Here is a 26,748-nt window from a genome sequence, read left to right on the forward strand (position 1 = left end):
CGGCTAATAGAAGACGCTAATTTAGAAGAAGATAGGTGTACGAAATTTTGGGAAGCAACCCTCATATTCTCTTCAGAATTAGGAAGACATCAATTTGTGCAGCACGTTTTAAAAGCATGATCTCACTCAAATAATTCTGCATATTGGTTCATGATGTGGTTTAAAGCAGGCGCTGCATTAATTTGTTGTGTGATTATACAAGATTGCCTCTTGCAGTGCTGTTTTAAATATACATTTAGCCTTGTGGTAAACCGTCCAGCTCAGTTTATTGCCTGTCTTCTGGACACACTATGTGTGACTTCAAGTGTAACTCTGCACATAAGTGGTAACATAAATGTACTTTTTTAATGAAAAAGCAAAGTGAGTTGAGCCAAATGCCCTCTTGTTAAAGTGGGCTGATGTCCATATGTTCTGGTGCCAACTCTGTAGTAGCTGAAATTCCTTTTCATATATTACAGGCAAAATAATTTATTTAAGTCAAAATTTCCAAAGCAACCAAAGTCTGTCAAATAAGCACAAAGGAAACTGAGCTTTGCCAAATAACTGAGTTTAGCTATAACACTGAGATGGATGGACAGATTGCAGGCATTTCATTAAACTTAGGCTGGGATTCCTTCTTAAGCTGTAATCCAGCCTTTGCCTATCCACATACATTATATATATATATATATATATATATATATATATATATCATGAATTATTTTGTAGTGTATTTAATGTTTTTTACTTCCCCAAACCAGATGTAGTTTTAAGAGATCATTAGTTGAAATTGTAGTCTCATAGAAGACAATCACTGGTGCTTGCACAGGAATGGACTGTGAGGATGCAGACCAAGAAAAACTCCGCTTCTGCAGGAGAGAACAACCTGGAGAAAGATTATGCTTTGGTTACAGGAGATTCTTCTCATGTTTGGAGAAAGAAGGAAGCCAAAGAACACCGTCCCCACGGTGTGAATATTATGCACTGGTCCCCACTGCACAACTTGTCAAGGTGAAAGGAATTGTGAAAAGTCAGATAAAGCCCCGACTTGAATTCCATTGAAAACCCGTGGGGTGAACTAAAGACCATGGACCACACCAGAAGACCATCAAATATGGAGGAGCTTGAGAGATTCTCCAAAGAAGAATGTGCTGAGATTTCTCAGGAGACGTGTGTGAGACTTGCTGCAAACTTCAACAAACAACTGCAGGCTTTCATCCAGCAGAAACAACACACAACTGATGGTAAGCATCAGGGCACTAACAATTTTGACCCTGGTAGTTTTTGCTTTTTGTAAAATAATGCAAGCATCCAGAATAAAAGCTGTGTTAAAACTTCTTTTCTCTGATAAACAGCAAATGGGAAGACAACTAATTCTGTCCCCATCTGTATATGTCCATGTTCTTGTTTTACATGCAGTCATATTTTAGAAATTTGCTGAAGACATATCCTCTCATAAAGAATGTCTTACAAATTGTTCCTTCAAGGCACAATTTCCATGGAAAACCATTTACAGTGCACATTTTTTTGATGGATTGTTGAGGCACCTTATCAAAGAAACATCTAACAGCAAAATCTGATGATACTGTTGATAATTTGTAAGGCTTCACTTTAAATAACAACTTTTCGTATGAATATTACAGCTATTTCCTCTGAAAGGTAGTGAAGTCCCAGTTATAATTACAGGTTCCATAAATTCAGGACAAAGGGACAGTGAAGCATGGTGCTGGTTTATGATTGGATTAGAACTGACGAACGGAAAGAAAACAGTCTGTTTGCCATGAAAAGGCCTACCTAGTTAAGCAGACTTTTTCATTCTGAGACAAACAATGTGACACACACATCCATTTATCTGAACCCTTTGTTGTTAAAGATGAACGCAAGCTGTGATATGAGAGTTGAATCAGACTGATTGCAGCACAAAGTTGCGTTAGCACCTTGATAATTATAGTATGCATTGCTTAGACTTGAGACTGAAGTCGAAGCGTTTTCCTGGCAGCGTTAGAGCTGGTTTGTATTCGTTTTCTCAGGCTGGCAGTAAATGGAGCATAAGAACAGGATCCCTTTGGAGGGAAAATGTTACACAAGCCAAACCTTCAATTTTGTCTTTTTCAACCGTTTCACTAATGCCTAACCAGCATGCAGGTGCAATCTGTCATTTCTTTCCTCCCCGTCTCTGCTGAGAATTACAAAGTAGCAACATAACCCGTGTTCACTCAACACTACGTGCTGCGTCCAGGCATCGCAAATTTCCCTTTGTATACCTAATTCCTCATCTGCTCTTTTCCCCTAAGGAGGCTGAAAACGTGTGTTTTTTCCTTTTAGTTTCCCAAATGACTGACCTGTGTCAGTCAGTGTTCAAAAACGTCACTTTTTACTGTGTAATCATTTAGCGCGAGTACGTTTTGACACACATCAGATGGAATTAGATGGGAATTAGTTGACAGGCCGAGCACTGCTGAGTTTATAGCCTTGTGCAGCACATTATGAAGCCTTGAGCTAACGCATATTAGGGCTTACATGGATCTACATCCATTTAGATACAAGATGGATGATATCTTTATCATGATGAAATCACCTGACAGCAATAATAGCGCAGTCTGACCTCGCCCTCCTCCCATTTTCTTTCTGCAATCCTCCTTTATAACAGACTTATCAGTGCATTACTCAGATGAGAAGGAAAATTTGAAAATGTGGGCTCTGTGTGTTTTGCCGCTTAAGGTGCTGAGAGAGCACCAGGTTAATATTCAGTGGTTAGCGTCGACAGAGAGAAACCTTATAAATATGTCCTCAGGTTGCCTGCTCCCTGTCAGCTTTAACGCTCTGCCCACGCATACGCCCACACACACGAATAAGGAACGTGCACGCGACGCAGACAAATACTGGTGAGACACGCACGCACTCGTGCAAAGTCACACACAAAGACGTGGCCACGCACACATGCTCGTACACACGCCCACGCGCTACCTAGCCGGGTTCTCAGCAGGCGGGCAGCGCCGACAGGCTGAGCCAAAATAACGTCTTAAACTCAGTAACCTCAGTCATCATATCAACAACTGAATCAGAGCAGATAGACAGTCTGGCTGGCTGTTCAGCTAAACAAATCAAGCCTGGTTAAATGAACATGCAATGAAAAAGACGCACGCTTGCCCTGCAGAGGAGTCTGCGTTTCGAGCAGAAAGCGTCCAGAACTGCTTGTAAATTGTTCTGACGCCGCTGACCAGCATCATCCAGTTTGTTTAAAGAGAACGAGGAGAAATGCTAGAAGAACTGCATGGAACAAAATTCTATTTACAGAAATCCAATGACCAGCAGTGACTGGATACATTTTAAGGGTTCATTCAGAGATCCAGATAACTCCCAGTAAAATCCAACATTTGTTCATTATAATGGGCCTGCAGTGCAGTCTTGGAGGTACATCTGTGATTATCATCATGATTGTTTCAATGGGAAATATGTCTGAGCTTCCTATGCAAAGTAGCTTGACTTGATAGTTCATCTCAGTGTAATCTATACTACAAATGTCATAAACCAGCATGTAGGCTATAAAATAAGGTGGAGCCCAGCAGCAGAGTTTATGAATTGCCAGTGTTTCATTTCAATAGGTAAATACTTGAAGTTAAAATCAGGCAAAGCAGCAAGTGAGTGTGGACCATGGAAGCACGCATGCTTTTCCATCATCACCTTTTTGAACATGGAAAGTGTGCATTGCCTTAGAAAAGCCCGTCAGGGTGCCTAGGGACATAACACGACTTAAAGGTCGTGTTATCTATTTTCTAATAACTTTACTCAATCGTGTGCAGTCATGTAATTCACAATCTTCAAAATCTTAATGTGGGGCACATTAAGACACATAGACTGTATAGACCAGATGAAACTGGCCATCATGACATTATTAATTAGTAAGAAAAGTCTAAGTTTTCTTAGTCCGTCTCAGCAACTTGTGAGTCACACAGTAAAATGCATCCTGTTTTTTGTTTACTTTTCACTCTAATGAGACTCGTAATTTACTAGATATAAATTATCTTGTATTCAGTAGGTCTTCAAACTAGCAATTCAGGCCATAAACACATCAGGAACATGTTTAGTGAAGTCACAGACAGGGACCCAGTGCTATTTATACCAATCAGGCTCAATATCATGACCACCTTTCTAATATTGTTTAGTTGCCAAAAACAGCTCTGACCAGTCAGGCCTGGACTCCTCTAGACCCCTGAAGATGAGCTGTGGTATCTGACACCAAGATCCTCTAAGATGCGAGGTGGGGCCTCTATGGATCAGACTTGTTTGTCTTACAGATGCTGGATTTGAGGGAGATCTGGGGAATTTGGGTAAAGTAAACGTGTACATGGTCTGCAACAATGCTTAGTTAGGTGGTACGTGTCAAAGTAACATCCACATGGATGGAAGGACCCAAGGATTCCCAGTTGAACACTGCCTCCAATAGCTTGTAATTTTTATCAGACCAGGCCACCTTCTTCGATTGCTCCTTGGTCCAGCTCTGATGCTCATGTGCGTATTTTTTGTGCTTTCAGTGGTGTAAAAGGGTTAGCATGGGTACCCTGACTGGTCTGCAGCTGTCCAGCCCCATACACAACAAACTGTAATGAACTGTGTATTCTGACACCTTTCTATCAGAACCAGCATTCAGTTTTTCAGCATTTTGAGCTACAGTAGCTCGTTTGTTGGATCAGACCACGCGAGCCAGCCACTGTTCCTTCCCAGGAGAACTTTGACAGATGTTGACCACTGCAGACCAGTAACACCCCAGAAGAACTACAGTTTTGTAGATGGTCTGACCCAAACTGTCAACTCGCTCAAATCCTCACGCTTGTCCATTTTTCCTGCTTCTAACACATCAGGTTTAAGGTCAAAATGTTCACTTGCTCCCTAATAAAACCCGCCCACTAACAGGTGCAATGATGAAGAGATCATCAGTATCACTTACTCCACCTGTCAGTGCTCATGATGTTATGAGTGATCAGTGTATTTACTCTCTTTATGTGCCCACAGGAGTCGCCCTCTGCTGGCCATAAAAAAGAAGCATACGGGCTGTCAAAACAGGAGGAGCAGCCGAGGCAGCAAGTGGGCAGCTCTCATCTATCATCTGCATGTATGTTTTGAGGAAAACTGGATATTTCATTACAACATGGAACGTTATTCATTCATTCGAATAAAAGCTGCTCAGTGGTACAAATGACAAAAATGTTTTGTTTGGTTAGCTTTTTCTGTCTTGCATTCTTCTGAGTCGAGCTGGTAGACAGCAACAATGACAGAGATGCCTGCTGCACAGCTGACTTGACTGACTTGTTGATATTTAACCACGAGCGAGGTGGGAATACACAATACAGCGTTTCTTGACACATTTAATGTTATGAATGATTTAAAAGAAAAAAAACCTTTTTGCTGATTTTTTTTAAAGCTCTATACCAAAATGTATTCAAAATTAAGAGTGTGTCTCTTTCCAGTGATTGTAAAGAGGATAAAAGCTTTTTTGGGCCAATGTGTGCGTCATGTGTTGAACTCAAGCCCAGCAGCTTTCCTGGGGGTCTGTGTCTACACAGGAAGTTTTCAGACAAAGTATTGAGTTGTTGGTCACACCAGGTTTGGCAATCCTCAGAATGCATTTTATGCTATTATTTGAGTTACATAAAATGTATGAAAGCAGATTTTAAGCATGTAATTCCAGTAAAATGCTTAATCGATTTTAAAAAGTGTCTGTTCTGTCACTCACAGATTACAGAGACAAATTGAAAATAGGTCTTTGTGTGCAGATGTTAGAGGTTTTCTAAGACACGGGATTGCAAAATGTTATCCCCCAGGGATCAATAAAGTATTCTGATTCTGATTCTGATTCTGATTATCCAACAGACAATTACTGTAACTGGTGAGTCTGGTTATTTTGATGGGTTAATGTGACAGGTTTATATGTCTGTGGATGGTTTTTGTCACCGGCGTATAAGGCACTATCATAAAAGTCACAGGACGAAAACGTAAGCCAAGTGTAAAGCTGGGCATGGTCCAGCCCACGAGTGCTGAATATTCATGTAATCGTGCAGTAACGACTAGAACTCATGGGTTAGAAAATCAGTATGATACCCTGCACTTGTGAGACCATCAGATCCAGTTCAGCCATCCAGTTCACAATGGCCTGATTAAACTGTGATGTTTTACGTCTCTGCTGAAGCTTCACTGCAGGAGGTCCAGCTTTTGCTGAGCTACACTGCACCAGTCACATCACAGCTCTTACAAATGGAACCTTTTTCCACCCGGGATGCCATCAAAACTCATATGCAGTCACAAACTGAACATCAAGTAAAAAACAAAGAAAAAAACTGCTCCTGCATCAAATTTGACTACTTTTTGTTTCTTTATACACAATGTCCTCTTGGATGTGAAAACCACACACGCATACAAAAGTGTTTAAGTCTACTACTTAAAGCCTGTCCTCAGCAGTCACTGATGTGACTGCCACCCCCCACTCCCACCCACCTTTTCTTTTCATAACTGAACAAACCAATAGTGTGGGTTCCATCTGTGGAAGGCATAATACCGGCTAATAAAACTAGTCTTGGCTTCTGTTTCTGCACTGTCTGGATGCTTGACAAGTCTTAAGGACAATTCTATAATCTATAATCTTTCTCCAACTCCACAGAAAAATGCAACCACCAGGGACATTATCATCGCACGTACTATGTCTCCTATGAGCAGATGCAAAACAGCAGCAGAATAACGTGGCAATCCAGGCTGACTGTTTGCAGTTGTTTTTGTCCTCACAAACTTTGCAAAGCACTTAGGGCCAGATTTACTAAATGTGATGATGATCCCCAAACAGCTCTGATAGGTGTGGTTGGGTTTAGGGGTGAGTTACAAAACTTGCTTTCTGTCACGGTTTGCAAGCCGTGTGGAGGTGGAGAAAGGACCCAAAAGGCGGCAGCTCTGGTGCAGGTGAGTGTTTATTTACAGCAGTGGGTACAAACAGCAACGGTGTGTGAACATGAAACCGAAAACCTAAACTGGGTAAACTAACAACACAAACCAGGAATGACGGTGCAGGGAGATCCGGGAAAATACACATGAAGAGACGCAGGGAGACCGAGGGGAAACAACACAGACGAACCAGCAACTACTATGACAGAAGACACAACTTAAATACACTCAGAGAACACAGGGAGGTTACACACCGGTGGGAACACAGCTGGGAGTGATTAACATGACGAGACTAGGGAGGCAAACTGAAAACACTCACATAAGACGCAGACCTTCACAATAAAACAGGAACTTACACATGAAAGGACACAAACTAAGAAACGCAGACTAGATACAGGAACACACGGGCAGAACAGAGTAAACACTAACCAGAGGAAGAACAGAACCAAAATCACGAAGAGAAAACACAAAACGCTGGGTCAAAAGGACCCAGGATCATGACACTTTCTTCTTCTGGCTTTATTGGAGAGGTACAGTGAAGACTGACAGGAAAGCGGAGGGAGAGAGGGGGAGACATGCAGCAAAGGGCCACGGGTCGGACTCAAACCTGGGCGGGCCGCTCTCAGCCTGCTCATCCCACTGAGCTAAACCGCTGCCCATAAAATTCATTTCTGTGAAAACTCAGTTTTCTAAACAAAGACTAATTTGAATATCAAGTGCAAAAAACAAGACATGCTTTTCTTTCAGTGTTAAATATCGGCACAATTATCAGCAAATCACATGTGGTAAACACAATTCATTTAAATATTTTCCGTGCTGTGTTTTGCACCTTGATTTCAAATCAGTTTGGTTTTTATTTATTTAGCACCAAATCAGAACGACGGTTGCCTCAAAGGTAAAGACCATACAATAACACAAAGAAAACCCCAATAATCAGACGACTCCCTATGACCAAGTTCTTGGCGACAGGGGGAAGGAAAAACTCCTTTTTAACAGGAAGGAACTTCTTGTGCTGCTCTGTTGGTGCTATGCTACAACGAGGTCTTTAAGATAAGATCTGGTCTGATTATTCAAGACTTTGAATGAGAGGAGAAAGATTTTAAATTCAAATTTGAGAAAGAAACTTGCAGAAAGTCATATATAACGGTTTCAGTTCCAAAAAAATACTAACAGTACCTTTTTTTTTACACCAAAAGTCAGTTTGTCACAATGCATTAGTAAATCTGCATTTGGAACACTAAACTATTTTCATACCACTTCAGTAATATGTACCAATATCTCTACATCGGTATCGGCTGACTCCAATCAGCCTATCAGCAAATAAGATGAAATTCACCACTAAGAGAGGTCAAAACTTATCTGTTGCGTCTCATCAATTTTGCACTGGCTAAATGTTCAGAGATAGTGTGAAGAAGAGCTGATAGTTACTAGTTTAGTTACTGAAGAATTATTTGTTTCATTGGCAAAAAAGGAGGGACCAAAAATATCCAGATGAGCCAAACTGCACTACCAATACCAAAAAACAAGTGTTGGTACTGGCCCATCATTTCACAATGAATGCACAATGACCCTCCCTCACTCATTCATCATCATCCTCTGCTTCCATTTATTCAGGCTTGTTTGGCTCGCAAATCTCACACTTGGGGGAGTCTCCAAAGAAAAGATGTCAGTTAACATTATAGTAGTGCTAGTGCTGATGCTTTCCTTGTTAGCCATTTATCGCATAATGCAAAAGCCTAGCATTAAGAAAATCCAGTTAATTCAACATATTTGCTGACTCACGGCTTTATATATTGGAACTCCTGTCACGATTCAAACTGAAGCAAAAAGGAGACAGCGTGAGTGAGGAGGCTGAGTGCAGCTGGATGGAGGCGTGTTGCTATCTGAGGAATCAGCGGAATTTAGGGAGTGGAGACTGAAGCACCAACGTGAAGGCAGTCTCAATACAGCTATGGAACACAATGAGCCGCAGCACTTACACACTCACACACACACACACGCAAACAATCCCAGACACAGAACAAAATGGGCAGTAACCACCCGCACTCTGACCCGCACCGCGCACACTTGTAGACACGAATACAAACGGCCGCGGACCTCAAACACACAGACATGGTCACAGATGACCGCACACACACACACACACAGATGACGTGTGTATTTAGGTCAGTGTAAACGTGGGCTGGGTGGATGTCTGACTGACTAGTAAATAAGCTGGATGGAAAGTAAATAAAGCAGACAAAATCAGACAGCAGGCAGTCATGCACAGTGAGGCTAGGTAAACGCACACACACACAGACACGCATACACACACACACACAAGAGTGCACAACGTGCACATGCACACACTTTTGCCTTATAAACTTGAAACATGGGATAAACATTGGCATACTTAGACACAAACACACACACTGAAAAACAAATTAGGCGAGCATGGTGACTCACTGTGTCTGTGTCATTTAGTCTGCGTCTGCAATGGACACCATCACACACACATATGCATGCACACACACAAACACACAGTATTTTTTTCCAACTTCTTTCTAATTATGAACACACATATGCACACACATCCATAGACACACATGTGCACAATAACCATGTCACAAATCTTGTAATTATGTGCACATAAATACACATGAACTGATACACAGCCTTGGACACACGTGCAATTATCTTGTCATACATCTGGTAATTATATCAAACTAATATGGAGACAAGATCCCCCCCCCAACACACACACAGATACACAGACACACACACACACACACCTGTTATACTGTCCTGCTAAAGATGGGGCACAAACACCAGAGCAGCAGCGCATCTGCATTAACTTCAGCTATTTGACTTGTGCCATAAAGAGTAGAGCAGAGTTTAGCCCACTCATAATGAGCCAGGTCTCTGCTGTTCAACACATCACAGCACTGAAAGAGAAGTGCTGGTAGAGGCATGGTAATTATGTAGGCATAGATTATGCATATAGTCTATAAGCCTATGTCTGATGCACATGTGTTCACGGAGAACATTAGGTCATGTTCAGAGCATCATTACCACTGCATAAAAAAAGCACAGCCCCCACATTCATTTCAATGAGACGGGTGCCGACACAGAGGGCTCCAGAAAGAAAAAGCACTTTGTGTCTTCTGGGAGCTGACTGTATATACTGTAAGATACTGAAGTCAGCTACTTGGAAAATGAAAACAAAAACCAAAAAGTTTAAGTTAATGAATAATTTTATTATAAAGTTATCATTCTTGTATCCTGCATCTTGTTATTATACTGTTAATGTAATGGGGAAAAAATCATCTCACCGAATGGCCCCTTGCAAATTGTTTTTGTTCAATAGATATGATATTTGCACGTGGTCCATACAGCATGCCCGTGTAGAGTGAGATCTCCGTGACTGTTTTCCTATCTGACTGTCATGGTCTATATGAGCAGCTGGGTGTGGCCTGTTCATCAACACACCTAAGGTAGTAACAGGCTCAAACTCTAGTTTAAGATCCAAGTTCTTGTATGCTTACTTTGTCGTCTTCTCTCCCAGCTCCGCCAGCCCGCTACGCCACGACACCACCCTTAAGATTTACCTTTTGGATTCAGGACACAAACCCTCTCAGGATTTTCAGCCACACTCTAGGGAGCATCACAAACGGCACTACCTGCCTGTGCTCCTGCCATCACCGCCCCACACAGGGTCCTGGAAAACTCATGTCAGACCTCCTAAACACTCCTCTGCCTCCCACTCTAAACTTCAGCCTCCTCCTGCCCAAGGAAGCTGCTCCATTTCAGTGTCCACTGTAACCTCTGGCCCAACCCATGCACCCACAACACCTTTTTCCCCCTCTAGTGCGCTCCGCGAGCACCACGACACCAGTCACTGTTTATGTAATGTACCACGGACTGCCATGCTAGGATTCTCACCCTTGTAGCACATTATGTACCAAGACATTTTCTAGGTTTTGGTAGAGTTCCCCTACAAAGCATTATATTGTGTATCTCACCACACTAAGGTTCTAGGTTTTGTCTCTCCTTGTCTATCTTGTGTCATTTTAAATAAATGCTTCTTTAGTTCAATTATTCTGCCTCCGCACTTCATCCCAGCCTGGTTTTTGAGCCCAGTTCTGGTACAGGCCTCTGGCCCATCTTGACACCTGACTGCTACCTAATAATATAGTCATGGTCAATATTTTACAAGTTCAAATATTCCTTCTTTACGACTGTCATGGAACAGCTCTTCTCTGATTTCATTGTACATTTGGACGCAACAAGTGACACTGACAACCACAACTACCAAGGAGGACAAAGTGAGGCGTTTGAGCAAAGGGGGAAAAAAACTAATCACAGTGTTAGGGATGAAAAACGAGAAACTAATTAAAACTTAATCACCTTATCACTTAATTGTGAGTCAGTAGCCTCAATCAGGGTGGTTACAAACTCGAGTTTGAATATACTGTCGCTGCCTGTGGTTTCCAGTAGATATTACCACAGCATAAAACAGCCATGCTGACAACGTGAAGAAGGTTTTTTTTTTCTTTCTGGCCATTCCTCACTGCCAAAACAAAAGCTCCTAACTGGGACTCATCTGTGATGTCAGAAAACTCTGCTCTGCTACTCTGAACTCATTTCCCTGTTCCTTTTACCACAAACTGTCTCCCATATGTGGTGCTCCACTTGTTCAGCAGTACTCAAAGACATCTTTGAGGCACATTCTACTGTTGTATCTATTATAACGAGTTCTCTGACCACTGCACACAGGGTTAGAGGAGACGCAGGCTAAATCCTTTACTCCACAGCGCTACAATACTCATCTCTAAACAGGCGTTTTTATTAACGGCTCCAAGTCACCTGTGGGGTCCCACAGGGTCCATTTCTTTTCCTCTTTACTTCTCTGTAACGAGCTCTCTTTACAGAGATGAAATTAAACCTTCAAACTGGCGAGCTAAACTGTACGAAGCCTAAAGACGTTGATAATTGTCTCTGGGAAATTTGCTTTTTCAAAGAAACAGATAAACTGTTGAATAAGTATTCAGCTCCAGTTTGACTTAAGTTGCCTCAGAAGTAGTGCTTAGAAAGCTGAAGGAACATTTCACCTTATCATCCAAGCCTTGGTTGGTCATTAGAAGACAACATACAAGAAAACCAGAAAAATTCTGATATGAAGACTGTATCAACTGGTAGCAGCAGACCAGTGTTTCCAGTCAGCACCCCAGAACATATCATCAAAGTTAAAAAACAGGGCTTTAATGCATCATGTATGCTGACTTAATTATGGCCTTTATTTTCTTTGACTATGTCACAAATGTCTCATAATAATGTAACAACACAACTACAGAAATTCAGAACGTTTGTGAGCTTAAAACCTCCCCCACATGCTTTATAACTGAGAGCTGGTGGCGTACAGGACTTCCCAGGCTCCAGTAAACCTCTAATGTGTTTACTACCATGTCATATGTCAGTCAAAGACACACTTTGCTTCATTGGGTAGGCAGTTTAATGCCTCACATCAAAGCTGAGAGAACTTCAACTCAGGACCAGAACACTTTAAAACGCTTATATTTCCTGCTCTCTTATCCTCTTCCTGTGCGGATCTGTCTTACTATCAATTCATTGATTGGCTTTAAGCTGTTAACATCATGTTTTAGCTTGAACAGTCTGAAACTATTAGAAATAAAAAGGGCATTTTTCTGCTCACAATTACAACACAGTTAGTAATGCTACGCTAATAAGGTATTTGGGGTAATAGTGCTGCTAATAGTTAAGTGGCTAACATTACTGTGTATACTAACATTTATTCATGTTGTTGAAATGGGAGATTTGCTGAATTTTTGTAGTGGGGAGAAACGTTTTTATTTCAAGTCTTGAAACACTCACTGATTGGACAAGCTCTGTGATGTCGTTGTTTTTCAGGGTCAATAACATATCAGTGATTCTTGTGGTTTGAGACCACACAGCAAGAAACGGAGCAGAGGAGGGAGGAGGGTGGAGATGACAGCCAGAGTGAGATAAATGGAGATGGACAGAAGAAGGTGACCACTGAGGGAGAGAGAGTGAGAAAATGTGTCAAATGCAGAAAGGCAGATGACAGCGAGGATGAATTAGAGAGAGGGCGGTCGGGACTCAGAGTGACTCTGCAGTATTGCCCCTCTTTATACTGACAGACGCAAAAGGAGTGTTAGAAAATGTAGGTGGGAAAAAAAATGACATAGGTTAGTTTTAGTGGGATTTTCCCACTTTTGGAAGGCACCATTACGGTTATCTTTTGGTTCCTCTGAGGGGACATTGCTTCTCTTCTCCCTCTTTTCTGAGGAAGATGAATAGAGACGTCATTCCCGCCCCCCCAGGTTTTTAGAAGCATGAAAGTTGCACTCGCATTGCGTCCTAGCAGAATTACAAGCAAGTCCATCCCGGAGTCGACACCACCTGAGTTTACAAAAGATGTCATCTTATTTGTTTCCTGTAAAGAATTTCTTTCTGTTCGCTAGATGCAAAAGGTGTAAGAAGAACGGGAAGGCCTCGGTCAGCTTGAGCACGTTTGTGACTGACTGTATGGAGTGCAGAAGAATCAGTGCAACAAAGGTAAAGGTAGATTTTTATCATTTGTACATGGGAATATAATGTAGAATTTCCATGTATGAATCAGTTCATCGTAAATGTTTGTAGTCCATCTCTGGCTCCCACATCCAGTGTTTTGTCAACCTAACCATCGACCCCAACCTCCTCCACGGGTGACTATAATAATTATGCTTCATTTCCTTTTTTACATTTTAATTGCTAACAGGACAAAAGACAGTCACACTAAATGTATACTGTAAGTTGCTTTGGGACATCTGCCAACTACCGTCTCACATGGCCCTGGAGGTTACTTATAAAAAGCTGCTCACCTAAACAACCAATCAGATTGTTTTTATAGGAGGACAGTTTCCTTCCACACAATGTGAACATAAAAGTATAGATGGCTAAAGTTTTAAACATTTAATGTCAACTCCTTCTCTGTCCACCAATCGGATATCAGATAGGGATAGATAGAAGCAGTTGAGGAAGACATGGGTAAATGTACATGCACCCTAATTAAAAAATTTAAGTCAGCTATCAACGGATTGTCTTGGCTGAAGCAGAGAGCAGACAGCAAGAAGATTTTAAAAAATAAAAGTACTGTAGACAGAAGGAATATAAACACTGACAGATAGGCTCAAAGATGAAACAACCAAGGGGAAACCAGGTGAACGGTAATAGTGAGAAGCGATTAAAAAATTATTTCCCAGTGTTGGTAACATGGCCTTGGTCTGCATCTGCCCGAGCAGCACTCTCCTTATTTCACGCAGACTGCAACACACAGAGTAAGAAACTCAACGTGGAAATCGAGCAGAAGATTTAAGTGTGTACTTGTACGTGTAATATCTGTTATAACCGACGTGGGCTCCAGATGCTCGGAGCGAGGACGTTTCTAGATCTCCTGCCACGTTCTGACACTGAGACACGGCTTTAAAGGGTAATTAGAGTGAATACCGAGGTCAGACACTGAGCTGTGATGTTTAAGGTTAGGGCGAAGAGACAAGGGACGCATTATGTCAGTGAGTGTCCTCAGAAAGACAGAAGCACAAACCTGCCTGTGTGTTTGTGTGTGTTTTACCTGACACGAACCCTCGGTGGTAAACAAAACCTTACGTTAGCCTTGCAGCTATCGACCACCGGTGTCTGCCTGCATCTGAATGTTGGCGCGTTTGTTTACTACCGCTCGATGACTTCATTCCCCTCTTCACCCCCTCAGGGCCTTGGCGGAGACTGACCAGAACAAACCCAGACAAGCACACCCATACACACAGCTGATGAATTATGTAATACATGTGCTTTGAGCGCAGAGAGAAGGCTCGGCTCTGGAGCGATCGCTCTGTATATGCAGCACTTGACTACTCTAACAACAGGAGCAAAAAGAGCGCGCACATATGTGTGGACAAGCTAGTGTGAGGTTGTGTGTGTAGATTTGAGGCCAGTGCATTAATCAAAATCTTAACTACACAGCACACACACTGCATGCCAACCCCGCTAGGCTCTGTGTTCAGTTTAATTAACTCGTGGGGAAGAACGGAGAACAGCCAGCTGAGTTATAAGTCAATCTGTCAGTGACTCAGTCAGTCCTTCACTGGGGTTTTCTATAAGCTCACAGAGTGGGATGTCTGTCCCGGAGATGCCATCTTCCTGGAAATAAAGGTTCTGTCAGTCGCTCCGTGTTCTCGGTTGTTTAAGCCAGCGAGCCGACTTCAGCTGCAAATCAAATTGCTTTGACAAATCAGTGGTGAGTGGAGGAGGCACAGTCCCGTGTGACATAGCGGGACACCACCAAAAAAAAAAAAAGAAAAAAAGCCCAGCAATCAAAGAGAAAGCGGCAGAATGTGAAATTCGATGCAGCTGCTTTAAAACCCAAAACTAGGAGAAGACAAAAAAGAAAAGACACAGTTCTCTTGGAAATGTCATCAGTCACCTTCACAGGTGTGTTCTCTGCATAAGTATGTCTGAACAAGCTGTTTGTTCGTATGTACTGTACAAACTACGCAGAGGACTGCTTCACTTAGACACAACTGCACTTAGACCTGCCAAATCCTAAGGAGCTTGAACGATGCTCCTGATCATTTCTGCCTCATGTTAGGGTTTATTATGCTAGCCACCTTAGTTTGTGATGGTCAGCATGCGCACCCTAACATGCTGACACTGACTAATGAACCTGATTTTGCCAGTAGGTGAAAACTTAATCAGATTTGATCCTGATGGGAATATTAACAACAGATTGATTTTATTTTAAGAGGGACCTGTTCTGCTCCTTCCTAATGCCTTATTTTAGTCAGCACCTCTGCTAGAATTTCTGCACATAATGTAAAGTTGAAAATAATTATTTTTAATCTTGCACTGGCCCCCCTGCATCTCCTCGGCCCACTTCATCACTCTCTGAAACCTACTACTTTAGCTCCCTGACTCCTCCCTTTGAGCCAACTTCCTTCTGATTGGCTGACCTCATAAAAAGAGGATTTGAACATATGACAACACATGATAATAAAGATATGAGTCATAATGAACCAGTGGTTAAAAAAAAAAATCTCAAAAGCCACATACCGTCCACTTTATTAGGCAAACCTTGCTAATACAGATTGGACCCGTTTTGTCTTCAGAACTGTTCTAATTCTTCATAGCACAGATTCAACAGGAGGCTGGAAACATTCCTCAGAGGTTTTTTGTCCAAATTGACATGATAGCATCACACAGTTGCTGCAGATTTGAGGAGTTTTTCTGAAATGCTGAAATCAACCCATCTGGCACCACCAACTATTCCACATTCAAAGTCCCTTAAATCCCCTTTCTTTCTCAAATAGCTTGAACTGCAGCAGCAGATCATCTTCTCAATGTCTAAATGCGGTGAGTTGCTGCCATGTGACTTGGTCTATGTTCTGTTTATCAAAGAACATCCTTATTTAACCAGAGAGCACAGAACTGAGATCTAATCCTGTTATATTCACTTCCAGTACCACATTTTCCTCCCCTCCAAAGGGACAGAGTATGTAATCTGTCTGTTAGCAGTCTAATGTCGACAGTTTTCAAGGTATCACGCTCAAATTTTGTGCGATGGTAGATACCAATAACAGCTCGAGCTGATTTAATTTTAGTGAAAATTGGCTCACGGTCAAGTTCAGAGTAAATGGGAAAATCTGTAAAAACTTTCTATTACCTACAATATTTTATGGATTATATTCAAACCTCACAACAATAGCCTAGGCCTCTGGGAACAGGAGTACCTAATATATGACCTTGACCTTCATTGTTAGTGCCCAAGGGCAAAGTTGACCTAGAAATTTTTTTTAAAAGCTACAACAAGTGTAATATATATAATATGAAAGGGAGAGCGCTGTTCAACATTAAAGTTTTGCAAAATCAAAAACTGCATAAATATATCTTAAAATCTCAAGTTTTTGTAAGCTTACAGAAGATTCTCTCTGAGGGGCTCTATTCTGCCCCTCAGATTATTTCTCAAGTATGTTATAAATTTGTTATGGGGCGGGTCATAGTCATCCGTGCTGTAAGTAATTAAATAGATGTGTCACCAAATATGTTTATTCCTGGCCTGCTCGTGGCAAAAGCCTGGCATCTAGTGGGTCAACAGCAGAAGCTCCTGGTAAGGGGTGAGTAGGAGTTTTTGCTCCTAGCACTCAGCAGGGTTGACCAGGTGTTTTGTGTCTCTGACAATTCCTGTTTCTAATGCGTTTGGGAATGCATAACCTGTAAGTTTGGTGGAATGAATTAGTACCTTGTCCAATCAAGTGATGACCTTTCTTTGTGTTTATAGAGTTTGTTACACTACTGGTGTAAGATAGCTGTTGATGCTTTGTTTTGCCCGTTAGCATGAAAAAACATAGCGGTGTATGGCATTCGCTACACTATTTGGCATTCTATGTCCGTTTATTGTTGATGTTGTGATATTGTATTGGTTGTTTACATATGATAACAATATTGAATGTAACATTTATGTATCTGTATGGATACTAAGTGCACCTTACTCTGTTTCTGGTATTACAGTTTTACAAGAATGAAAATATTACAAATGGTACAATCAGGAAAAGTTCTGTGACACGGTCTCCTGAGTGGTCACTGAAGCCATTTATGTTTAGCTCGCTGCATAAGCAGAATGGAAGCATTCAGCTGAGGGCTCCCTTTAAGACAACTTTCTTCTGATTGGCTGTCCCTTGCAAATAGAGGGTTTGAACAACATCTGGGCGGAGCTTCTGTCCTCATAGCAATGTTGCTGAGATTACCATAATAATAATATCCACCAACATCAGAAGTAGCTGTTTGAAATTTTGTGTTTAGGTCAGCTTTTGAGTTACTTGCTAACCTCATTATTGCAAACATTTGCTGTGTTTTGATTATCCCCCCTGCTAATAATATAAAGCATAAAAAGTAACAAATATTGTATTTGAAATTAAGTTTTTCACTTGTTAACAGTGTTCCTGTCCACACAGTGAAGCCAAAGTCTGCAACTACAGCTAATTAAACAATGAAATGAAATCAATACGCCACTGCATTTTAAAGAGCCTCACAAGTTCAGCTCTGCAGTCTGCCCGGCAACACTACACCTGTAACATAAGCACGCACTACACTCCTCTATAGAAGCCAATTCAATCGCTCGCTTAATATTCTTTGAAAAACTATGACTGAGGCTCACATCTGTTTTCGTTTTTGTCTTTGTGAGAGCTGAAGCCTCCAGTAATGAGTGAGAAGCAGCAGCACAAAAAGACTGGCAAATGGCAGTGAGTTGTCTCATAGCAGAAAAGGACAGGTGTGCAGCAATAACATGAAGTGCTTAAAAACAATGAGAAAGGAGAGGATTAAAACTTATGATGATACTGTAAAACTCACCATATGGGAGGAACAAAGAAAATGAAGCGAGTGTGTGACTCAGTGCTACACTTCTCCATTCTTCATTCTTTTTTTCATCCATTGACTGTGATAATTCTGCTAAAACTGTTGCTCTGGTAGATTTCATTAAAAGAAATAGAGCCTTATTCTTTTAAATTGTATATGGTTCATTATGTCTGGATCATACCATTTTACTGTGTTTTAGACTCCTCTTGTGATCTCACTATAGGGAGTCGGGATGTCACGTGTTCAGAACCACTCACACCACCAGTGTTTGTCGGTTTTCAATCACCTGAACCTGAATTTGGGAAAAACTGCTCGTGTCCTGCAGGCCTGCATACAACTTCAGTTACAACAATAATAACTGGAGCCAGTGATTGCGTTTTAATGAGAAGGCGTTCAGCTCAAGTCGACAGAGGTGAATGATGTGGGCAGCGCAGTGCCTATTATTTCCACAGACCACTGCTTTTCCCTCTGCAGCACACTAAAGTCTTCACCTCAAAGAATATGACCTGTCTGATTTCTCTCATAAATGTCATAGAAGTAATAGATGCTCACATAAACACACTTGCATACACGGGCATGAAGAGATAAGTCAGCAAAGAATAGACAATTGTTTAACTGCAAAGAGGGTAATGCGTGTAAGTGTGTTGTGTCTGAAATCTCTCCAGGCTGTGACTCCACTGCGGTCAGGTGCATTTATACCCATAGGCATTTACCTTGCCTATGGGTATAAATAAAGTTACCTTGACCTTGACCTTGATTTGAACCATGTATGAAATTTTCAATATTATTCATAACCTCACCTACAAATAATTCTCTTTAGTTGTTCATAATGTGACAGGATGGTTGCTGAAAGAAAATGTTAACTGAATCATCATTAAATCAGACTCAAATCACTCAGATCAATCGGGGTGGTTGTGGTTGGAGAAAGGTTGGTGGTTCGATTCCCCAACTGCTCCACTCAGCATGCCAAAGTATCCTTGGGCAAGATATTAACCTCGAGTTGTTCCCAATGGGTTCACTAGAGTGTGAGTGGTAGACAGAAAGCACTTAGATGTAGAAAAAATGGCTGAGATGCTGTTTAAAGCGCTTGAAGTGCGAGAGTACAGAAGTGATGTATTCTTTCATATTATATTTTGTGGAAATAGAGGAAATTATTTTATTGCTACAATATAACCTGCATTATTACAATTGCATTAATAACATTCTTTATAGCATTATTCTATTAATAATATTTCTTACAGTATTGATATTGCATTAAGAGTTGTTTATTGAAGATGTTCATTTAAGGATCCTTCCACTATGTTAACTTTTATTACAGGTACGGCCAGAAGTATTTCATACACATTGCATAGTAATTGTGCTCATTAAGAGTTGTTGCTTAGTCTACAGAGGGTCTTAAGCTTTGTGAAGCGCGACGTCTTCACAATCTATTGTGTTAGAGACTAGAGCATAGAAGGATAACAGCATACATGCTTACAATACACATATAATCTAGAAATGTGCCAGGCCTGAGGCCTTAACTCATTTAGCTTCTAACTGCATTTTAGTCTACTTGGTAACAGATGACCGGAGTCAACAACCAGCCCTCAGAGACCCATAGGGCTTGAAGTTTATTGCCTTGTATGGAAGGTGTGATAGAAAGAGGAACTTCTCTGTCTAATTTTAGGGGCTTAAGATTGACCATTTACTGTAACTGATGCATATTATGTTCATTTGTGACGCATGAGGGGGCGTAACCCTGATGAATGAAACCATTCTGAATTGAGCTCTTCGGAGAAGATCAATGCTGGTGTTGCAGTATACATCTTCCCATATGTGTGCTCAATAAATCATTGTTTGACTTAACTCTTCTGGACCAGTGTTGTTTTGTGCCCTCCTTCAATATTTGAACTCGCGACAATTTATATACAGTTTGTCAGTTTGGACGCTCTCATTTCATGGTTTTTCTTTATTTTTACTACTTTTTACATTGTAGATACAAACTGAAGACATTAAATGTATGAAGCAAGATATATGGAAATATGTAGCAAAGAACAAAATGCTTTAGATTTTAGGTTCCTCAAAGTAGCCGCCCTTTGCTTTGTTGACAGCACTGCAAACCCTTGGCCTTCTCTTAATGAGCTTCATGATGTGGTCACCTGAAATGGTTTTCACATCACAGGTGTACCTTTTCAGGGTTCATTTGTGGAGTTGGGTTGTGCAGAAGTCAGGTTGGTACACAGCTGACAGCCCTATTTGGCAACTGTTGGAATTCATATTATGGCAAGAACCAATCAGCTAAGTAAAGAGAAATGACAGTCCATCATTACTTTAAGAACTGATGATCAGTCAGTCCAGAAAATTGCAAAAACTTTGAATGCGTCCCCAAGTGCAGTCACAAAAACCATCAAACTGGCTCACATGAGGACCTGGGGTGGTCACCAAGAGTCACCTCTGCTGCTGCCAGGACAGTCTGATGAATTTGATGAATTTATCCTGTGCTGGATAAATTCATCCAAGTCACCAGCCTCAGAAATCGCAAGTTAACAACAACTGTGGCTACCACAGCATCTTGCAGCAACATGCCATCCCATTCAGTTTGTGTTTAGTTGGAGCATCATTTATTTTTCAACAGGACAATGACCCCAAACACACCTCCAGGCGGTGTAAGGGCTATTTAACCAAGAAGGAGAGTGATGGAGTGCTGAGCCAGATGACCTGGCCTCCACAGTCATCTGACCTAAAACCAATCAAGATGGTTTGGGATGAGATGGACCTCAGAGTGAAGCAAAAGGCCAACAAGTGCTCAGCATCTCTGGGAACTCCTCCAAGAGTGTTGGGAAACCATTTCAGGTGACGACCTCATGAAGTGGTTCATAAAATGTGTACTTTCAACATAGCTCCATCCAGCTTCAACCTCAGCAGATGGCCAATCAGCTGGAATAAACTGCAACATCTGTCTGCGTGTCCTCTTTTGCTGAAAAGATAGCTGACAGCTGAGGCTGGTTCAATCGAGTTTATTTCCTGTTAAAGGGACGTTTTTCCTCCCCACTGTCTCCAAGTGCAAGTTCTGTATTATTTTAGGGTGTTTGCCATACAATATAGTGCATGGTTGTTGTGATTTGGTGATATATAAATAAAACTGAATTGAACTGAATTTAATTTGAATTTGTATCCTGATCATCCCAGACACTACTCCTCATTTCAGTCATGTATCCTTATTTTCTTCATTCAACTTTCATTGTATAGACTGTAAAGCTGTAAAGATGACAGATCTTCACTTCATGATCCTGTTTTGCCTCTTCCATCCAAGAGCCAGTTTGTTCTTTCTTTCTGTCACATGATCTACCAGCTTTGGGAGATTGAGTCAAGTGGATGCACAGAAACAATGTTGTCTTTTTGGACATGAAACATGTATCAATGCAGTATGATTTATCACTGCATTTAGCAATACCACAAAATCAGACTACAAAGTGTGGTGCTGACAGTTGGTGGTGCAGTCTTATCATCCTCAACAATTGGCCGGCCCTTTTCAACAGCAAAATAACTCAGACCCCTCTCAGTCTGTGCAAGGTTTCAAATCAGTGGGGTTTCTATTCAGAATTTCAAATTCAGTGGGGTTTCCTTCTTAAGAAATAACACAAACACTTATGCACAGAAAACATTAATCACACAAGACTTATTCTTTTGAGGTTTTGCCAAATTATAGAACTAGAGTTAATGTTTTATTTGTAAAGGAATAAATATCAGCATGGATAGCCTAAGCTGATTTGCAAAGCAGTGTAACACGAGAAGCATCCATGACTGACCCTTCTTTAAAAACTGTTTGAAATGATGCCATTCAGGATGTAAGTTCAGAGTTCCACGTGTTGTTTGGAGAGCAGGAGAGCATTTATCCTTACAGTTAGTGAGCCTAAAACCCCGAACAGAACCTCAAGATCTCCGAGCACCGGACTTAGTAAAAATCTCTAAAAATTGGGCAAATTTAATACGATTTAATACATGCAGTTTAATATGATCAAAATCCTTTTATGTAATTTTGCCATCTCATCGACATCTCATGCAAAATTTTGGTTGCTCCACTGTGTTATAAGAAGAAGCTGAACTTTTATAGATGCTGCTTGTGACCAATCAGTTGCAACATGAAACAGCAGATGGTATCTAATACATTTAAACACATGGAAGCTGATTTTTTTTTTTAATGTAACATGATTACATGGGATTACCTCTGGAACCTGTTTGGGTTCAGGATGGCCATGCGTGTAGACACAACAGCTGATCTTTCACCACCTCAGAACTTAACTACCACCAACTAAAAATCCTATTTCAAGAAACCAGACTGATCCCTAATTAAAAGTGGAGCTCTTAAGATTTGAACACTGCATGTAGTCACACAATGAATTTTTCTATAAACAGCATATCCTCTACATCCTCCTCTTACAAGTAGTATGTACAGTGGGGCAAAAAAGTATTTAGTCAGCCACCGATTGTGCAAGTTCCCCCACTTAAAATGATGACAGAGGTCAGTAATTTGCACCAGAGGTACACTTCAACTGTGAGAGACAGAATGTGAAAAAAAAATCCATGAATCCACATGGTAGGATTTGTAAGGAATTTATTCGTAAATTAGGGTGGAAAATAAGTATTTGGTCACCTCAAACAAGGAAAATCTCTGGCTCTCACAGACCTGTAACGTCTTCTGTAAGAAGCTTTTGTCCCCCACTCGTTACCTGTATGAATGGCACCTGTTTGAACTCATCATCTGTATAAAAGACACCTGTCCACAGCCTCAAACAGTCAGACTCCAAACTCCGCCATGGCCAAGACCAAAGAGCTTTCGAAGGACACCAGGAAAAGTATTGTAGACCTGCACCAGACTGGGAAGAGTGAATCTACAATAGGCAAGCAGCTTGGTGTGAAAAAATCAACTGTGGGAGCAATCATCAGAAAATGGAAGACATACAAGACCACTGATAATCTCCCTCGATCTGGGGCTCCACGCAAGATCTCATCCCGTGGGGTCAAAATGATCATGAGAACGGTGAGCAAAGATCCCAGAACCACACGGGGGGACCTGGTGAATGACCTGCAGAGAGCTGGGACCAAAGTAACAAAGGTCACCATCAGTAACACACTACAACGGCAGGGAATCAAATCCCGCAGTGCCAGACGTGTTCCGCTGCTGAAGCCAGTGCATGTCCAGGCCCGTCTGAAGTTTGCCAGAGAGCACATGGATGATACAGCAGAGGATTGGGAGAATGTCATGTGGTCAGATGAAACCAAAGTAGAACTTTTTGGTATAAACTCAACTCGTCGTGTTTGGAGGAAGAAGAATACTGAGTTGCATCCCAAGAACACCATACCTACTGTGAAGCATGGGGGTGGAAACATCATGCTATGGGGCTGTTTTTCTGCCAAGGGGACAGGACGACTGATCCGTGTTAAGGACAGAATGAATGGGGCCATGTATCGTGAGATTTTGAGCCAAAACCTCCTTCCATCAGTGAGAACTTTGAAGATGAAACGAGGCTGGGTCTTCCAACATGACAATGATCCAAAACACACCGCCCGGGCAACAAAGGAGTGGCTCCGTAAGAAGCATTTGAAAGTCCTGGAGTGGCCTAGCCAGTCTCCAGACCTCAACCCCATAGAAAATCTGTGGCGGGAGTTGAAAGTCCGTGTTGCTCGGCGACAGCCCCAAAACATCACTGCTCTCGAGAAGATCTGCATGGAGGAATGGGCCAAAATACCAGCTACTGTGTGTGCAAACCTGGTAAAGACCTATAGTAAACGTTTGACCTCTGTTATTGCCAACAAAGGTTATGTTACAAAGTATTGAGTTGTATTTTTGTTATTGACCAAATACTTATTTTCCACCCTGATTTACGAATAAATTCTTTACAAATCCTACCATGTGGATTCATGGATTTTTTTTTTCACATTCTGTCTCTCACAGTTGAAGTGTACCTCTGGTGCAAATTACTGACCTCTGTCATCATTTTAAGTGGGGGAACTTGCACAATCGGTGGCTGACTAAATACTTTTTTGCCCCACTGTACTATCGAGTATCTAGCAGATTTAAAAATGATTGAAAATCATTGTGCTTGTTATAGAAAACTTTACTTTGAACCTGATTGTTGAAAAATATTGTGATTCACAACCAAAGTCCGTTTTGTGTTAAAGATTCCAGCTGTACTGACAGTGTTTCTGACCTGACAGGGCACTGTCAGTAATTTCTTTAATGCAGGCTGACACACACACACGCACGCACGCACGCACGCACACACGCACACACACACACACAGACCACTGTCCATTGTATGTGTTTACCTTTGAAGGCATTCGTGGCCGGTACATCAGTTTCCTGCATACTGCTCCTTCCCACGCTCTGCCAGCTGCTGCAGATGCTGCGATGGATGCCAACAGACCAACCTTAACCGGTCCGAGCCACGGCCGCTGGGGGGAGGGAGGGTGGCCGAGAGGAAGGGGTGGCGCCTGTCAGTCTCACTGCCATCTTTCTTCATCAACAGCCCATGTGCTTGGTTAAAAGGCCGCCGTCTCTAAAACCCCGCGGCGGGTGAGTGTCTCTTCCCTGCTCCAGCGACAGCTCGTGAGGTCACTCTTTGTTCTCACAGGACGCTGCAGCCTGGTAAACTAGCCCGTATGAGGGTTCAGCTCTCTTGTCACAGTGGACTTTGTGGACTACAGTGATGGCTGAGGGGGAGAGATCGACGGGTTGTTTAGAGATGGGGTTAGATCAGGATGGAGGCTGCGTTGTAGATGCTATTAATCTGATCTCTATCCTCCCAGCAGCAGGCCCGCAGTCATGACCAATACCCTGAATTCTTGGCTGTCTGTCAATCTTTCAACCTACGGATGAGCAACTCTGCCTCTTTACCTTCTGTGAGCTGAGAGGGTGAATCAATATGTCTCTCCTCTAGAGTCGGGCTTGCCTTTTAAACTCAACTTTAACCAACATGCCGTCTCCTCTGATTCTCCTTGCTCCTTTGCCGGCTTACTCCCCCTTTGTATTTTTCTTCCTCTTATGTGTTTTGTCCTGTTGCTGCAGTCCCAAGCTCAGCAGGGGCTACTCGGGCGCTCTCACACTGGCACCACGGCTAAAAGAGACGAGAGAGAAAGAGGGAGACAGAGAGTGAGCAGCTAAGTGACTAAATTCATGAGATACCAGAAACAACGAGCGAAACGGATACACCCAAGCAAAACATGGGCAGGGCTAACTGCTGCAATGACCAGCTGAGAAAAGCGAACACAGACTTCTCATCCACATTCACACACACACACATCGCAGTGGATGAGGTGCGATGTGTGTCTCAGTTTGGATAGCGGGTGGGTGGCTGGCTGGCATGGCCCCCTTTAGTTCCTCTCACCCACTAGGTTCTGACATGAAAGGGAAAAGTTTTTGTGAAAGCCAAGCGCCGCCTGTGACCCTATTTCACAGAGCAAGGGAGAGATAGAGCCACATGTCAGTGTGCCACTTTGAAGTCTGCCTGATAAACAGGGCTGGAGGAGGCTACGGCTGAGGGAACAACAAAACTTTATTTACATTTCAAAAGTGCCAAGTGCTGCTTTTTTGTGTCTGGGAACGGAATAAAAACCCAGAAAAGAGGAGAGGGAGAGAGGAGGAGGAGGAGGAAGGTGGGGTAGGGACGACTGGAGAAAAGGGAAAAACAGTGTAAAACCGATCGAGCCATTTTCTCCTCGTTCAGACAGTAAAATGAGGGTGCGGGAGTGATGCAGCGCACACGGGGAAGGGGTACGATGGGCGAAGGAAAAGGGGAAATCGCAGAGGAGGAAAAGCTATGCTCAAAACATAAAGGAGGGAGGCAACCCACAGGAAGTTGAGCTAGGAAAAAGCGGTGAAAATGACAAAGGAAAGATGAGACGGGAGGGGGAGATACAAAGGAGGAAGAAATCAAACATAAGATGAAGAGACGCAGGTTTAAAGAAGTTCAAGAGAAGAAATGACATGGGACCAGAGAAGGAGGGAAGGAATTTGATGGTGAAAAAAAAGCAGACAGACGGTAAACAAACACACGCCCTGTCTGAGGTTTTGGAAAGATATGACAGATCTCAGTCTTATCTCAGCTCCATTCGCCTGTTCTTACCAAGCCTTATCACGGTCAGGGTACACAAACAGCTTGTAGGCTGGCGAATGGAAAAGTGGAGGCGAGAACGGGGCCACTGTGACGTAAGGGGGGGTGGAGGGGGGGTTTAAATACTTCATTATGTGCCTTGTAGGTGACTCATCACTTTGCCTCCTGGTGACTAAACAACACCAGTCTCCCGAGTCTCTCCAGGCTCCCGCAGAAAAACATGTGATTCTAGGAGACGATTTCTTGCCTGAGTAACAGTTTGAAAAAATTCCAGAGGGTCGAAGTTAGCCATCCTTATTTTCAGAGTGGTCAGCCAATCAAAGAGCTCCTCTGATTGAGA

The 26,748-nt window shown here is 42.1% G+C and overlaps 1 protein-coding gene across 2 annotated transcripts in view; it reads right to left on the reverse strand.

The window, feature by feature from the left end:
- The window catches only part of LOC146563502 (low-density lipoprotein receptor class A domain-containing protein 4-like), a 280,198-nt gene that overhangs the window by 163,263 nt on the left and 90,187 nt on the right, over nucleotides 1–26,748 (reverse strand). For both annotated transcript variants that reach the window (XM_085290636.1, XM_085290637.1), the window contains exon 2: nucleotides 24,625–25,412. In XM_085290636.1, the coding sequence (XP_085146762.1) occupies nucleotides 24,625–24,664 (40 nt within the window). In that variant the 5' untranslated portion in view covers nucleotides 24,665–25,412. The remainder of the gene's footprint in view (nucleotides 1–24,624; nucleotides 25,413–26,748) is intronic.

This window comes from Mchenga conophoros, linkage group LG11, assembly GCF_057382185.1.
Source record: "Mchenga conophoros isolate Kocher_MC1m ecotype Shallow Benthic linkage group LG11, M_conophoros_male_GT1.1, whole genome shotgun sequence".
Classification (NCBI taxonomy): Eukaryota; Metazoa; Chordata; class Actinopteri; order Cichliformes; family Cichlidae; genus Mchenga; species Mchenga conophoros.